The following is a 16,765-nucleotide window of genomic DNA, read 5'->3' on the forward strand; positions in this document are numbered from 1 at the left end:
CTGCAGGGCATAAAACTAAAGGCTGATATCTGTAATCTGGGAATAATCCCTTGTGTCAACATTAAATCAATGACCAGTCAAAGAACACAAAAAACACAAATCCTAGAAAAAGAAACGCAAACAGCCAATAAACCCCTAACCCCACTGTCTCCGCCTCACACAGAGCATGTTAAGTGATCCCTCATCTGTCGCAGAAGATTGGCCAAGATTCAAAGTATCCATTGTTGGCAAGGGCGTGAAGAAATCAACACTGTGATACACATCCATGGAAGTGTAGAGTAATGGAATCATTAACCTTTTTGGAAGGGTTTGCCAGTGTGTATCATCATTTAAAATACGACTTCTAGCAATTCTGTTTCCTGAAATATGTCCTAAAGAATTACAAAACTATAAAGATAGTCTCTACAGCATTGCTTGTAATAGGATAATGCTAGAAATAACCTAAATGTCCAATCAGAGGGGAAGAGTTAAATAAAACCACACAGAGGAATACTAACGGACTGATTACCTATCATCGTGTAACAAAATTACCCCCAAACTCAAAACCACAATAAACATGTATAATCCTTATTGTTTCCGGTGAGGTATTCGGGAGTGGCACAGATGGGCATTTCCAGCTCGGGATCTCTCATGAGGATGCAGTTATCTGAAGGCTGACCCGGAGTTGGCTGACCTCCCGCCTCGAAGCTAGCGCTGAGCCAGAGGCCAGCTGCTGCCCAGGTGGCCTTCTCCACTGGCTGTTTGAGTGCCCTTGCAACATGGTGGTTGGGGGCCCTGAAGTGAGCAATCCAAGAGAGGCTAAGGCTGAAATTGGGATGTCTTTTAAGCCCTACAAGTCATTTCCACCATACCCTATCGATCACACAGAACAGCGAGGGTTCAGTATGAATGGAGTCTACGAGGGTATAAATACTAGGCAGCAAGGATCATGGAAGCCGAAATTCAAAGACTGAATAGCAGGGAAGTCAGACAAAGACAGTACAAGGAGACACCCGCAAAACCCCTGAAGTTTACAAAAAGGACACAGAGATGAGGCTGGACAGGTAAATGGAAACTGATTCATGGCCATCATTGTAACCGTGTCTAAGGAGCTTGATTTTTATATAAAGCCACAAAGTCACCAGCGGAGCTCTGTTTTAAGAAGACCGCTCTGGTTATTACATGGAGGGTGGCCTGGACAGACAAGGACACAGGGCAGGGATGGAGGTTGGGGCAGGGATGCAGGTGAAGCCATCAGCTAAGAGGCCGTTAAAATGATCCTGACAAGGAAAGGGTAACTTGGCAATAGAAGGGGAGAAAAGTCAGGCAAGTTTAGAGATATTTAGGGTCAAGTCCAAAGGACTCAGTATTTAGACATATGGATTACATGACATGGGAGAAACCACGTTTGGCTCCTCGGGTCTTGACTTGAACAATTAGGTGATTAGGCGCAAGGGATGAAAAACAGGGTTGGGGGTTAGAAAAAGTTTCTTTTTTTAACAAGTTGGGTTGGAGATGCTTGCACATCTGGAAATGTCGAATAGGCACTGGCCACATGGGACCTGGAGGTCAGGAGCTATGCCTGGGCATTAAAAACTCATGAGCCATCAGGATACCAGTGGAAACAGGGAGCCATGAGCCAGAGAAGCGTTGCTTTTAAAAGGAAGAGTTTACAAGAGACTGAAAATTTCAAGAAGGCCAGAAAGGTAGATGGCAGAACACCAGGAGAGGCTACTGACATGAAGAGAGCGGTGATCAAGAGTGGTCATACTACTAAGCCAAGCAATTTAAAACTGAACAAACATTGTACAGCAACTAAGAAAAAGACCATAGAGACAGACAGCTTCCTCCCTTTCTGGGAAGGATGTAAACAGCATTGATGACTTCTGGTGTGGTGCTTCTCAAAGTGTGACCTACATACAAATAACCTGGGGATTATATGAAAACACAGATTCTGGCTCGGTAGGTGTTGGAGAGGGCCGGAGATCCTGTTTCTAAGAAAGTCCCGGGTGATACTGGTACTCCCCGACCACAGACATTTGGCATAGCAAGGCTCCGCTGTGGCTCTCCAACTTGACTGAGCACAGACGCACACGAAGTTCTTAAAAATTCACCCCTACAGATTATGATTCAGTAGGTCTGGGGTAGGATCTAATTTACATTTCTAACAACCTCCCTGGCAACGGTGATAGTGATGCCATGGGTCCCCAAAGACCACAGTTTGAACTGTACCCTTCTAGAGGACCACCGCTTACCTACTGCTGGCCACAACATAGCGAAATCCATTTGGATCTCAAAACAACACTAACAAGAGATATCCCTGTGCACCACTGCAGTCAGTCCGTGACCAGAGCTCACCGAGGGCGGGGCCTACTACTTGCTATCCATCACTCTCATGGTTACTGTATCCCAGCGAAGGATGCCTTCTTATTTGAAGTATCATCATTCTGAAGACTTAACTCTCAGCAGTGGGTGCCTACTTTTTACAGGTCTCAAGGCTTTATCTTGCTGGTAAAGCCATTTCCTGGTATTAAACCAAGCAGCTGCTAATGAGCACTACTTCCTTTACTCGGGATGTACATTGCACCACAGACACATTCTTCCCCAGAGGGACACAGTTTTAGACAAAACCCTACGGCACAAAAAGGGAAAAATTTTATTTAAAGAGGACTCAATTCCCCTATGTATTTATTAAGCACCCAAATGTGTTTTACGTAAGGCACCTGAACACGAAAGAGATGGATTACAAATATAAGCCCTGCTCTCAAATCCTTAACATCAAAGACACCAACGATCAAGTTAAAACATGACAAAGGCCATCTGAAAAGACAGCGGAGACTAATTTTTATTCAAGCCACCCAGCAGATACCTCAAATCATTTGCACAGAATGTGCGCCTGTTATTAAAAGCAACAGACCCAGGGAGGAGAAAATACCCAACAGGGGTGACCAGGAAAGGCTTCCTGGATGAAGTAATTTCGTACTGGAAGGAGACAGATGGACAGTCTTTGCACAGGTGGAGAACCCAGAAGACCAGACCATTCCTTAAGAAAAATCAATTAAACATGTGGCTTGAGCATCTGCTGAGAAAAGGCTTCATCTACCGCTCCTCGCAGGGTGATCCACAAGAAAGATACCCAGGAAAAAGCACAGTACCTGCCCTCAAAAAAGGCTTACGCTCTAGTTTGGAGAGCAAGGCAAGCACATCCTTCCTTGAAGGCGAAATTACGGATCGAGCGCGCCGCCCCCACCCCAACACTAGGGGGGAGTCTAGGGCGAGGCGAAGGCATCTCCAGGCGGTCGCACTGGCAGTCGCGAGACGCGGTCCCAGCACACGCCAGGGGCCTCCAGGGCCTGGTGGGGGCGGCCGAGACCCACCGAGGGGGCGCACCGGGCCCACCGACGCGGGAGGCGGGGAGAGTCTCGAGGGGTCGCCCTGCTTCGGTCCGCCCGGCCCTCAGCGCGCCCCCCGCACCCATCTGCCCTGGGGTGGGGGACAGGCGGCCACGCGCGCCAGCAAGAGGTTTCCGCGGCGCCAAGGCGCGCCCCACTCTCAGCCCTGGAGCCACCCTTCCTCGGAGCCAGGCTCCTCCTCTCCCTGAGCCGCTGCCTCTCGCTCTGCCCCGGGGCCGTCGGGAGTCTGTGGGGCCGAAAGCAACCTCAGAGCCTCCGTGTCAGCAACCCCGGGTCGCAGCATCGTGAGAACGCGGGGGCGGGGCCGGAGCGGCGAGCGGAAATGCGCTGCTTCCTTCCGGCCGGCGGCGCACGAGACGGGGCGGGGCGCTCCGGGTAGGGGCGGGGGCTCACGCTGACGGACGGCTCCCGGGACCTATGGGTGCGGCCGCGGCGGCCCGGCCTCCCTGGCGCGCCCCTTCCTCGCGGCCGCGGACGCCCCCCCCCCCCCCGCGCCCGGTTCCCCATTTCTCGGGCGTCGCGCAAAGCTCCGCCGCTGCCCCGGTGGCCGCTGCCCGGTCCTCTCTGTCCCCACGACGCGTTGCAGGCTGTTGTGCGGCCCCGCCCCCGCGCCCCTAGGCGCCCCCTGGCCGGCCGGCCTCCTTCCCCGCCCGGAGCCGCGCGCCAGGACGGCTGAGGCCGCAGGTCTGTGACTGCGTGTCGGGCCGCGGGCGGCGCGAGGGGACACGCGGGCGAGAGGCTTCGGCGGCGGGCCGCGCGGGGAGTCCGGCGTCCCGCCGAATGCGCCGCGACCACCGGGAGCCCGCGGGCCGTCCCGCCGCGCTGTGCAGTCGGGGGGCGCGGCCCGGGCCGCGGGGCGTCTGGGGGCGCCCGGCTAGGGGACGCGGCGCCCGCTGGTCCGCGCGAACTGCGGGGCCGGGGGCGGCAGGGCGGGAGTGAGGAAGTTTGCAGAGGGCGGGGCCGCGTTCGCGGGCCACTTCTCGCTCCGGCCTCGCGGGCCTGGTCGGTGCCGGCGGCCGCGGCCGCGGCCGCGCCACGGTGCCCAGCCGGAGCGAACTTGGGCGGCCGCCGCCGGCCCCTCGGCGTCTGCTGGGGACACCCGGTGCTGTGGGCTGGGGTGCGGCGGGAAGCTGGGGGACGTGCCCTGCAGCGCCCGGGACGCTCCTCGCGCGCTGGCCCTTCGGAGTGGAGGGCAAGCGTCGCTTTCCTCTCCGTTCCCGTGCTGGAGATGGCATTCCCTTTCCTTGGGTGGGGAAACTTTTGTTTCGTAGTTCGTGCGGTTATCGCGGTTGCCCGACCCCGAGTTGGCGCGTCAGTGTTTGTGGCCCTTCTGTCTTAACTTGTTAGAGTGTATCGGCTCTGGGATATTTACAACTCCTTCCCGAGCCCTTAGAAAGGGCAGGATTCCAGGATAGAGTGATTGGGAAACGAGCCCATCGACCCCAGTACGACTTTCTGCCTACACTCTTTTTTCCTCCCTCGCTGCTCCAGGTTCTCCATTTTCATTGTGTGTACTTAACTGTTTTTGCGTCTCACTTTTTTTTTTTTTTTTTGTATGAATGAACGAACGAATAAATTGTATAATTTTGGTTGGTTGGTTGGTTGGTTCCTTCTATAAAGCAAATTGTTTACCTTTAGGAATTGGTAAACTGCCCAAACAATGGTGCCCGGCATCTGGTCATATTTCGTAGTAATTAGTAAAACGCTGTTCATTATTCAGAAGAGGGAAGCAAGATGTTCCGGAGGACTGTAGCCAGCTTACTCACTGCCACCACTCCCTCGCCTCCCACTCGCTGCTTCCAAACCAGGCTTCTGCACCCTGCCTTTACTCCCACTTTTGCTCCCTGGGATAGCAGCTGCCCTGATTGGCACACCCCCGCTGCCATCACCACTGAGGCGTGTTCCTAAAGCTTCCAGTGTGAATTGTTTTTAAAGAACACCGGTATTAAAATTCAGGTACCTGAGACCAAACAATATGTCACTTCTTCGGAATCCGGCTCTCAACAAATTTACTACTGAATGCCTCCTCGCGTGGTAGGGAACTGTAGGACATAATCTAAAACTGCATAATTAGGTGACCAATTGCAAGGTAACTGCAGTGGCTCAGGAAGGAGACAACAGCAGCAGCAGCAGCAGCTGGCACAGGCAGAGCCAGGAAGCCTTCTTGCAAGAAGGGCAGGGGCTGGTCTGGGATGCCCACCTGTATTCTTAACTCTTGACAGCATGTATTAAGTAAATATTGGTGTTGTGTCTTGACAGTAACTTTGAAGGCTGGTTAAGATTTGATGGGAAAGTGGGAGGGCATGCTAAGCCAGGGATAAGGCTTCAAGTCACTTAAGCACAGATGAGCACAGGGTGTGTTGGGGAGAGGGTACTGGCATATGGACAGGCAGTTTACTTTTCTGTTGTTTGTAGGAGTGGTTGGAAGAACAATGCATGTAAGTCTTTGACACCATGATATCCATCAGGCAAAGAAAAGGAGTGAAAACCACAGAAGTTTCTGAGGATTATGCAGCACAAGAAGCAAATGTGAAGTTGGGAAATAAATTGCCATCTGGTAGGTGATTTAAATTAAAGCACCATTTGGGATTGCTTTTATTTTCTGCATATTAAAATATCACTCTCCAATAGAATAAGAATTTGGTGAGACCTGACAGTTGGGGAGACTTGTTCTAATACCCTGATGTTTTAGTTCGACAAATGATTTGATTGTACTTTTATAATATCGGATTTATAGTTATTATCAGATATAAGGTGAAAGAGCTCTGATTAAAACCCATTGTTTCTCAGCTTTCTGTTCAGTAGGTTCTGGTTTTGCCAATCTTTGATTTCCTAAAGTAATACTTTCCCCCACGGTTCAGATTTTAGTCTGTTTCTAAATTTTCTGGTTTGTGTGTGCTGTTCGCTCTGCACAGCCTTACCTTGGGAGACTTTCTCATTTCATGAAGGTATTGAAAATGAATCAAACTTCTTTTTATTCTTTATATGAATTCCTGAAATTTTCTCCTTTGGTTTTGGGAGGGAGGACAGTCAAAATTGGGTGAGTTGTTTATATAATGCTGAAGATTCTAAGCTGTACATCAAGTGATATTAATTACCAACTTCCTGACTCCATATTTGCTTTCTTAACTAAGCATGCTCAAGGTTTTTAAAAATAAGCATGAAGAATTCCATGTCTGTCAACCATTTTGGATATCTGACAGAATTTATATTAATGGCAGCTATGTTAATTCTTATCAGCCAGAACTAGTAAAGTAATTTGAGGGAACAGTTTTATAAAATAAAATTAATCTATATCGAGAAGTCATTCCATCCAACTCTGCTATTAGCAATTTTGGACAAGACAGCATACTTTCTTAAGGCTTAAACAATGTTACTTCAAGTTTGCTTTTTTGTTTATTATTTTATTTATTTTTTAAAGTTGTTTTTCTTTTTTTCTTTCTTTCTTTTTTTTTTTTTTTTTTTAATTTGCGAGAGAGAGCGCACAAGAATGAGCAGGGAGGAGAGGGAGAAGCAGGCCTGCTGCTGAGCAGGGAGTCGACTCAGGTCTAGATACTAGAACTCTGGAGTCACGACCTGAGCTGAAGGCAGATGCTTAACTGACTGCCCCAAGTTCTCTTTTTTATATTAAAACATAATTTTGAGAGGCACCTGGGTGGCTCAGTGGGTTAAAGCATCTGCCTTCGGCTCAGGTCATGATCCCAGTGTCCTGGGATCAAACCCCACATCGGGCTCTCTGCTCAGCAGGGAGCCTGCTTCCTCCTCTCTCTGCCAGGCTCTCTGCTTACTTGTGATCTCTATCTGTCAAGTAAATAAAATCCTTTAAAAAAATAAAATAAAACATAATTTTGAGAATTCTTCATTTTATTGAAGCAGTATTTATTTGTGTCAGGAAAAAAACCCTGAAAACTAAAGAAAAGAAAAGAGAAAAGAAAATCCTCCCACAAACAAATCGATCCTGAGAATGCCACCCATGAAATTTGATCTTGCTGTCCGAATGTCTCTGCAGGGATATAAATGCAAGCATTCATATGTGGTTTTACAAAATTGAGATCCTAGCTGTTTTATAACTTGCTACATTTCTTCTTTTATGTTACGAACATATCTTAAGTCAGTCAATGTAGTTTAAAATGTTACCAACATAGTCATTGTGTGGCCATAGCATAGTTTATTTAACTCATTCATTGTTGAGTGTTTAGATGTTTTTTAACCTTTTACTTAGATAAACAGAACTATAAGAAATATACTGTGGCCAAACATTTGTTTGTATACAAACATTGTATATGCCTGGATTTCAAATTATTGGTCAAATTGTATGCTTATTTTGGTAGGTTTTTTTACTAGTTATTGCCTTGTTGCATTCCAGAGAGTTACCAAGTTACTTTCCCACCAGCTATGTTTGAAAAATACTCTTTTGGGGACACCTGGGTGACTCAGTGGGTTAAACCCCTGCCTTTGGCTCGGGTCATGATCTCAGGGGTCCTGGGATCGAGTCCCGAATCGGGCTGTCTTCTCGGCAGGGAGCCTGCTTCCCTCTCTCTCTCTCTCTCTCTGCCTGCTTCTCTGCCTACTTGTGATCTCTCTCTCTCTCTCTCTCTGTCAAATAAATAAATAAATAAATAAATAAATAAATAAATTTTTTTTTAAAAAAAAAAGAAAAATACTCTTTTGGTGCTCACTTCGGCAGCACGTATATTAAAATTGGAACAATACAGAGAAGATTAGCATGGCCCCCTGCACAAGGATGACACGCAAATTTGTGAAGCATTCCATACTGGAAAAAAAAAAAAGAAGAAGAAGAAGAAAAATACTCTTTTTTATACCCTTATTAAAACAGGGTTAGGGGCGCCTGGGTGGCTTAGTGGGTTAAGCCACTGCCTTCAGCTCAGGTCATGATCTCAGAGTCCTGGGATCGAGTCCCGCATCGGGCTCTCTGCTGAGCAGAGAGCCTGCTTCCCTCTCTCTCTCTCTGCCTGCCTCTCCATCTACTTGTGATTTCTCTCTGTCAAATAAATAAATAAAATCTTTAAAAAAAAAAAAAAAAAAACAGGGTTAGCATTTTTAAGCTATCAAATTGACCAGCATCTAAAAAGTTACAGCTTATCGTTTTGATACGCATTTCTTTCTTCCTTCCTTTCTTTCTTTCTTTTTTCTGTTTTTTTTTAGAGAGAGAGAGAATGTGGGCCAGGGAGTGAGGGGGTCAGAGGGAGAGGGGGAAAGAGAAGCAGGCTCAGGGGCCAGCACAGAGCCCAATGCAGGGCTCAGTCTCAAAACCCTAGGATTATAACTTGAGCTGAAAATCAGAGGCTCAACCTACTGAGCCACTCAGGTGCCCTGATTCGCATTTCTTTAATACTGAGGAATGTGAATATTCTTGTCTATTATTGGCCATTTTTTCTTTTGTGCTTTGCCTACTCATATGTTTAATCTGTTTCCAATTGAAATACTCATTTTTTAAATCCTGAAAGTGTCCATCTCGTATTAAGGTTACTTAAACTTTCTTATATGTGCTATAAATATATTTTCCTAGTTTAAGTGTCCTCTAACTTGAGTTGTAATGGATTTTTCTCCCCTGATGGGTTTTTGGATTTTAAGTTGTCAAGGTTTTTGGTAGTTTTTAATGAATAAACCACAAATTATCTGTAGACCGTCTCAAAGACTTTTTATATCCTAGACATGTAACCCATTTACTCCTCCAAATTTCATAGGTAAATTATAGTTATTAAGCTATGCCAGACAGAGACCCTAGTTATTAAGATGAATAAGATAAGGTGCTTGTCCTCTGAAAACTCACGCTATCTGGCAAAATGGACAAGTGAACAGTTAGATAGAGTTAGGTAAAAACCGTGATAAAGTATGAAAACAGGTCTCCTGAATCACAGAAAGGAACCCCTAAGTGTCTGCTGGGAATAGGGGAAGCTTCGGCGGCAGCAACAGGCAGCGGAGCTTAGCATACCTGCTAGGCTGAAGTAGAACTAGTCAATGCTGCATTCTTTACTGACTTCACTGTTCGTTTTGTTTTTCTAAAAGGTTATACCATTAGAAGGTTGTGGAAGCTTCTGTCATTCACGGTTGGTGGAACCATTGCCCTTTGCATCGGACTTCTAACGTCTGTCTACCTGGCCACTTTACATGAGAACGATTTGTGGTTTTCTAATATTAAGGTATGAGTTTCCTATGATCCCTGTGTGGTTTACTCGTCAGTGTCTCCAGTAGTTTACCATGTACATGAATGACCAAGATAACGCAGCTTTGCCATAAAGAATCTAATCTCTTAAAAAGCTTGACTCTAGTGTAAAGAGACTTCGTTAGTTTAAAAGGGCATCAGAGTTTTTGTCATCAGTGATTTTTCTCAGTTTCATTAACTTTCTCCAGTTACACGGTGGTTACTCTAAACCAGTGTTTTTTCAACCTGTACATTGTGAAATTGGCCCAGTCAAATCACAAGTAACGTTTTTCTAGTTAAAGAAAGATGCAAAAGAGTACTAGGACAAATACACTAGGGCTGAGAATTATTTATGTAACTATTAATTTTATACTGTTATATAATTAATAGATATATATAATATTTAATCTGTTATATATATATGTATGTACAAATGGGGTCACAGTAGGAACTTTTTTTTTTCTATTGGGTACAGTAAAATAGGAGAGAAATCAAAAGCCAGTGCTCCAAACCATAGGGCCATAGATGACCTCAGTGTTTCATACCTTTCTAAGCATAAATGCAGTGGTGAGAGGACAGGGGAGCCCATATTTTTCTGAGGAAAGGAGCCGTAATTTTCATCGCGTTCTCAGGAGGGTCTGTGCCATCTTAAACCCCAATCCTTGTTCTCTTTGTTCCCTTTTTAAACATTTCTAAGTATCTTTTAATTTGTCTTTGTTTTCAGAACCAGTGTATCACTTATGCAAGGAAATTTACACATTGCCAGTATTTTTCATCCAGTATATGTGCTGCTGAAGCGAGCACAGTATTTTTCATCTAAATATCTTTTGTTTTTGATCCAAAATGTTGTGCTCTTTGACCTTTTTTACTATGGCTTCTAATGCCTAGTTGCTGGTAAAGGTAAAATTCACTTTGAAAAGGTCAAATATTTATCATCTGTCTGGATATTCAAAAAAGTCTTTGCAGAATCTAAAATAGTTCTCAAAGAGCTTTCCAAAATATGTTGAGCTTTGATTCCATTGTTGGAATGAGTCTCCAAAGGAGACTACTTTGAATGACAAATTTAATTTATAGGAATAACTTCTCGTATGTTTATTTTTAAAACCTGTCATAGTACTGTATAGGTGTAATGTGTATGTGTGTGTATACCTTCATACAAATTATCATGATACAAAAAGTAATTCTCCTTCTGGGATAGTGGGGAGTTTTTCTTGTGAAGAAGTATTTTACTCACCTTTATTTCTTTAAAATGGAGTGCTTACAAGTAGATTTCTTAGAACTACACAATATAATACTTTTTTATCCACACAAGTATTTTGAATAAAGACTGAAATATACTTGTGTGGGCATATGGCTGAAGTTAAGTGCTAGTAACTCTGTAGTAGGGACAAGATGTTGAAAGGGATCACATAACTTATTTTCAAATTGTAATTTTAGCTCCTCAGAGTTTTTAAGTGGCTTTGCTAATAACCTTAAATAAATACACCTCCATCATTACGAAACTTGAACACCCTTAATCTGTCTCTGAAATCTCTCCAGGTTAAAGAAGGCATTATACTTTTACCTAGTATTTATTGAGCACCGCTTCTGTAGTAGCACTGATCTAAACACAGTAGAGAACATGGCAAGAGTAACAAAGACTAATGAATTTGCCAGCAGATGCTCCAGTGTAACATGTTAATTCTGTAAGATGTGTTGAGCACCTGTGGTATGCCAGCCAGCACCGTGCTCAGCTGTAGCAATACTGCCAACTGAAGCCAGGCCCCTGCCTTCAGAGAGTTTATGCTCTTGAGGGTATAGGCAAGTAGGCAGACCGTGACAGCCCATCCAAAATCAGTACATTGTTGGGGTAGGATAGAGTATTGTGGGAGCACAGAGCAGGGGGAGCCTGCCCCAGTTGTGGAAGGTCAGGGAAGTAATGGTTAAGGAGACCTGAAGGATTAGAAGGGTTAACCAGACAAACTAGGGAGGAAAGACGAAAGTCCTAGAGAAGGGACATGTACAGGAACTTCGAGAAGCAAGAGCATTGAGAGCATTCAGGTGCTGGCAGCAGTTCAGCCTGGCTAGGGAGCACATGGGGAGAGAATGTACTGGGGTGGTAAACAGAGGCCAGGTCACAAAGGAACAGCAGTGTCATCATCTTGTTTGGGAAAGATGGCTCCAGCTACAGTATGAAGAGTGGGTTTGAGGAGGATAGCACTAAAGTGAGAGGAAACCGCCAAGAAAATCCAATTCAGTGGATTCATTACTATCTGAATGTCAGTAAATGCATGTTTTCTGTGCACTAGACATGGAACTAGGCCCTGAGAGTATAGCCTTTGAATCCGATGAGGAACCTATTTCTGATGGGGAGGAGGGAAAAAGAAACTAACAAAAAATGGTATTGTAGGGGAAACCAGACAGGGTGGTGATGACATAGTTATTGGGAGTGGGTGACATAGTTATGTGGGGACATAGTTATGAAACTGGGAGGGAAAGCAGATAATTTTGAAGATAAGACCTACATCAACACTTAAATCCTAGGAACCAGTCAAAAGCAGAGGGAACAACAAGTGAAAAGGCCCTCGGGTAGGATGAAACTGGTCAAGTTTAGTATCAGAGAGAAGGCACATGGGGCCAGAATTTTATGAGCAAAGAGGAGAATGGAACCAGAGAAGCAAAGACCGGATCCTGTTGGAGAGAAGTGGACAGAGTCAGAACTCAGAAAGGGTGTAGCGATTCATCATTTGTGTGGTTGGTGATTGAGAAGGAAGAATCATCGGTGATCATCTGCTTTCTGCCATTAGCAGCCGAATAGATGGGTGGGTATGCTGTTCACTGTGATAATGAACCCTGTGGGAGGAACAGATCTGGAGTGCAAAAGAACTTCTGTCACCACCTACCTAGAGTTAAGCTGAACTTGACAAGTTAAGGGCACAGAGTCTGCCACAAAACTGCCCTCACTTTCGACGACCACTGAAAGGTTTGGGGGTCCTCAGACTACCCTCACTTCTGACCACAAGTAGACTATTAATTTGGGGATACCCACCCCTCTCAGGTTCAGTAATTCACTAAAATGCCTCACAGAACTCAAGAGAGCCTTACATTTATTACAGTTTTATTATGATGGATATAAATCAGAACCAGCCAAAGGCAGAGACTCATTGAAAAAGGATCCCAAACTCGGGCTTTCCGTTGTCCTTTCCCTGTGGGGTTAGGACACATTGTCTTCCAGGCACATTGAGAGGTATAATGTGTTGAGTTTTGCCAAGCAAGGAAGCTTACCTGAGCTCCTGTGTCCAGAGCTTTGACTGGACTTCCATTATGTAGGTATGATTGATGGAGTCCTTGGCCACAGTGTTGAATTCAAGCTTTAATCCCGCTCTCCTCCTGGGGGTTGGGCCAATATCAGCTGGCTCCAAGCCCCAATCCTCTAATCACACAGCTGGTCTTTCTGGCTTGGTCAGCCCCCATCCTGAGTCATCTCCTTAGAACAGAGTCGTCAGATGTCGTCCTGAGGAACCCACCATGAACAAAGACACTGTTCTCACTTGGGAAATTTGCAGATTTACTGGCTACTTCCCAAGAACTGGGGACAGAGGCCAGCCAAATTCTTTGCAGGGGACAGCGAGACAGCAAATGATACATCCTTGTTTGGATACGTTATGAGTCACTTTTGAAACAGTCCAAGGAGAGAGATGGAGTAAAGGGAGCTGGATTCATGGATCTGGAGGCAGGAGACCCATCTGTGTTGGAAATGGACATTTTCATATTACCAGCTTGTAGTTGTGTGGGCAAGAATGTTTGAGGAGTGTTCAGAGTGAGAAAGAGACCCGAGGCTAGTTTCTGTCTGTGCCTCAGATACCATCTGGGAGCAGCTATAAAACAGGAACATCCTCGAATCTAACAGGTTTCTTTCCACCAACACCCCCGTCCCCTGAAACGTACAATTGAGCTCAGTCTTGTGGCATTTTTTTCTCTTTATTCAAGCAATAGCTTGTAGCACAGAATTCCCCCCCCCCATCATAAGAGGAGTCCTCAGATGTTTCAACTATTTCTCAGACCTGATGATACCTCTGCATAGGCACTTGGTTTATCTTTCCTCTTAGATTATGTAAACCCAGTGCTGTCCAAGAAACTTTCTGCAGTGAAGGAAATGATCTATTTCTGCACCGTTCAGTGCAGCAACCACTAGCCAAATGTAGCTGTTAAACACTTGAAATGTGGCTACTGCAGCTGAGGAACTAAATTTTACATTTTATTTAGTTTTAAAATGTGTATACATTTTCTGTGAATAAACCAATGAAAATGATAGCCATTAGCGATCAGAGACATTACTCAGCCAAAGGGAAAGCTCGTTTTCAGAGTATACGCCTTCGGAAATTTACTCCTTAATTTATACCATTTTCATATTGGTGGATTATGGGAATATTTGAGAAGTGTAAAGCTGTTTTCTTTTTATCCTTATGGGTTATAACTTACCAAAATTGCTAGGCTATTTTTTATGAAAATACTTTGATCCTCTCTGAACACTTTGTATTAGTTGTAATTATTCAGAGAGTAAAAACATTGTTTCTAAAAGAAACAAATCACACATTGAGTTTATGCATTCAGAATGATGCTTTAAATGTTAGTTACTAATCCTAACAATGTTAGTATTTGAATGTGGGAACTCTGGACCAAAGAACAACTGGAAAGTTGAAGATGTTGGTTTAAATGGTCGTGGAAAATGTATATATACTATCCTTTCTTAGAATATTTTTTAGTTTATTTTTAGTTTTTATTTAAATTCCAGTTGACATACGGTGTAATATTAGTTTCAGGTGTACAGTTGAGTGATTCATCACTTTTATACGTCACCCAGTGCTTGTCACAATAAGCGCCCTCCTTAATCCCTGTCGCCTACTTCCCCAAGCCCCCAGCCACTGCCAGTTTGTTCTCTACAGTTAAGAGTCCGTTTCTTGGTTTGCCTCTTTCCCCCCATGATCATTTGTTTTGTTTCTTAAATTCATATGACTGAAATCATAGGGCATTTGTCTTTCTCTGACTGACTTATTTTGCTCACTGTTACACTCTCTAGCTCCTTCCACGTCATTGCAAATGTTGAGATTTCATTATTTCTTTTATAATTTTATTTTTTTTTTTTAAGATTTATTTTTATTTGAGAGCGAGAGAGATCAAGAGACAGAGCATGAGGTAGGGTTAAGGGCAAAGGAAGAGGGAGAAACGGATTCCCTGATGTGGGGAGCCTGATGTGGGGCTCCATCCCAGGACCCCAAAATAATGACCTGAGCCGAAGGCAGACACTTACCCAACTGAGCCACTCAGGTGCCCTCCCCCTCTTATTAAATGTCTGCTGTGTGCTTAGTACTGTTATAGGTAAAATTTAAACATTTTATTTAATCTGACTGTCTGCAAAGCCCAAACCTTTTAACTCTAAATTGACCTTTAAATGCAACGTGCTTTTCTGCTGCCCTTTCTTATAAACAAAACACACTAAAAGGGTTCAAAGCCAATGCTCTTACTTGCTGTCTACCCTTACGGTGCCCAGCCCATCGTCAGCGCGGAGTAACGTGATCTGTTTAGACTGGCTTGACCTGTACAGGTGAGGGAAGCATTATAAGGAAGAGAGAGGGGAGATGGGGACAACAGCTGCTATAAAAGATCTGGGCGGGAACTAGAGCAGAGGGACACAGCTTTTGGAACTTGCCTTCAGAGATAGGATATAGTTAGTCCTGGCAAGTAGGGAGCTAGTCAGTGCTTTTTTAGTGACTTGTGTTTAGTAGATGCTAGCGTAAAAATATATATAGTGTGACTCTTTTTATTTTTTGAACACGTGTTGTGTTACTTCTTACAAACTATACCGTGACAACAAAAACTTTAAATCAAAAACATTACTCAGTATTCATAACCCTTAACAAAACCCAGTTTTTGTATTTCTCTTCCATGCTTCATCCTGTATTTGCATATATTTCACATATTTATGACTCATGACTCTGAGATCAAAACCTGAGCTGAAATAAGTCAGATGCTTAATTGACTGAGCCACCCAGATGCCCCTCCAGTATACTTCTAATAAACAGATTTATCTGATGTTACATCATATGCTTTTCCCATATATAAAGTTACATATGTATATGAACTTGCACGATTATTATGTAAATTATTATGTTTATATAATTTAATATTTTTTTATATTTAATACTCTTAGTTATTTTCTTATTTCTATGCTCCCTGATTTGGGGTAGATTGTTCCTAATGGTGCAGTTAAACCCCTCGAATTGCTCATTACTTCTTGTTTCAAAGTGGTAGTGTAAAGATGTCGGTTCCTTCACCTTTTTAGAATTACCTCAAAGCAGTTAAGGAAACTGAAAAGCAGATAGGCATTTTCTATCCTTGATGAAACTAAGAAAGGCCTATGATCTAGACCAGTGTGTGAGGGAGGGCCACCAAACCCAGTGAAACTCGGAGGAGCGTGGAAAGGTACCGGGAGAGGACTCTCAGAGCTGCAGGTGTCAGAGGAAGTCACCAAAGCCCACTTCTCCGAGGCTGCTGGCATACCCTGAGGGCTGAGACTGAGGTCGCTGAAGGAGAACCATGGGGCCGGATGCGAGCGGTAATGGTGGGAGCTTTCCTGGAGATCTTCCGGTATGAAAGAGAAGTAAGCTAGGCAGGCCAAAGGCAGTGATCACAGGGACAAGCCATTTTTGTAAAAGTACTGTTTAAGAAGACCAGGATAAGGAGAGAAAACTGTGTGTTGAATAGCTCTGAGGCTGCCAATCTTGGTTGGCTAAAATGAGGAAAAGAATAAAGGGCTCGCTCTTGTAAACAACGCCGTATCACAAGGAGAATTCTTGCTGGCCTGACCGGTGGCCCCGGCCTGTCCCCCACATAAACTTCCTGCTGGTTTGATAAGAACTGGCCAAGTTAAGAAATGGCTCACAACCAGAAAGGAACTAGCACAGGATCTGTACAGTGAAGCTGCAAGAAGAGAAGGAAGAGAAAAACAGGAACAGATGATAAGATGAAGAATAGTCACCAGAAACAATTCCTAGCAAAGGCCTGAAAACTGACCAAACTAAAAAACGTACTCACATTAAAAACTAACATAATAAGCATTTACCACCGTGGAAGATGAATTCAAAGCAGGACTGTAAGAAGGTATAGACCGTCCTCAAGGACTTACAGGAAGGTAACAAGAGGAAATGAAAGATGAGCTGGCAGAACT

At 44.4% G+C, this 16,765-nt stretch overlaps 1 protein-coding gene across 2 annotated transcripts in view; it reads left to right on the forward strand.

Moving 5' to 3' along the window:
- The first annotated feature begins 3,788 nt into the window (after positions 1-3,788).
- The window catches only part of DPY19L3 (dpy-19 like C-mannosyltransferase 3), a 69,980-nt gene continuing 57,003 nt past the window's right edge, over positions 3,789-16,765 (forward strand). Inside the window, exons 1-3 of one of the 2 annotated variants that reach the window (XM_082708602.1) lie at positions 3,789-4,076; positions 5,808-5,949; positions 9,423-9,556. In XM_082708602.1, coding sequence (XP_082564728.1) covers positions 5,847-5,949; positions 9,423-9,556 — 237 coding nt within the window. In that variant the 5' untranslated portion in view covers positions 3,789-4,076; positions 5,808-5,846. The remainder of the gene's footprint in view (positions 4,077-5,807; positions 5,950-9,422; positions 9,557-16,765) is intronic. The other variant, XM_082708603.1, reaches the window with a different exon arrangement.

Source organism: Mustela nivalis, assembly GCF_964662115.1.
Source record: "Mustela nivalis genome assembly, chromosome: 18".
NCBI classification, from domain to species: Eukaryota; Metazoa; Chordata; class Mammalia; order Carnivora; family Mustelidae; genus Mustela; species Mustela nivalis.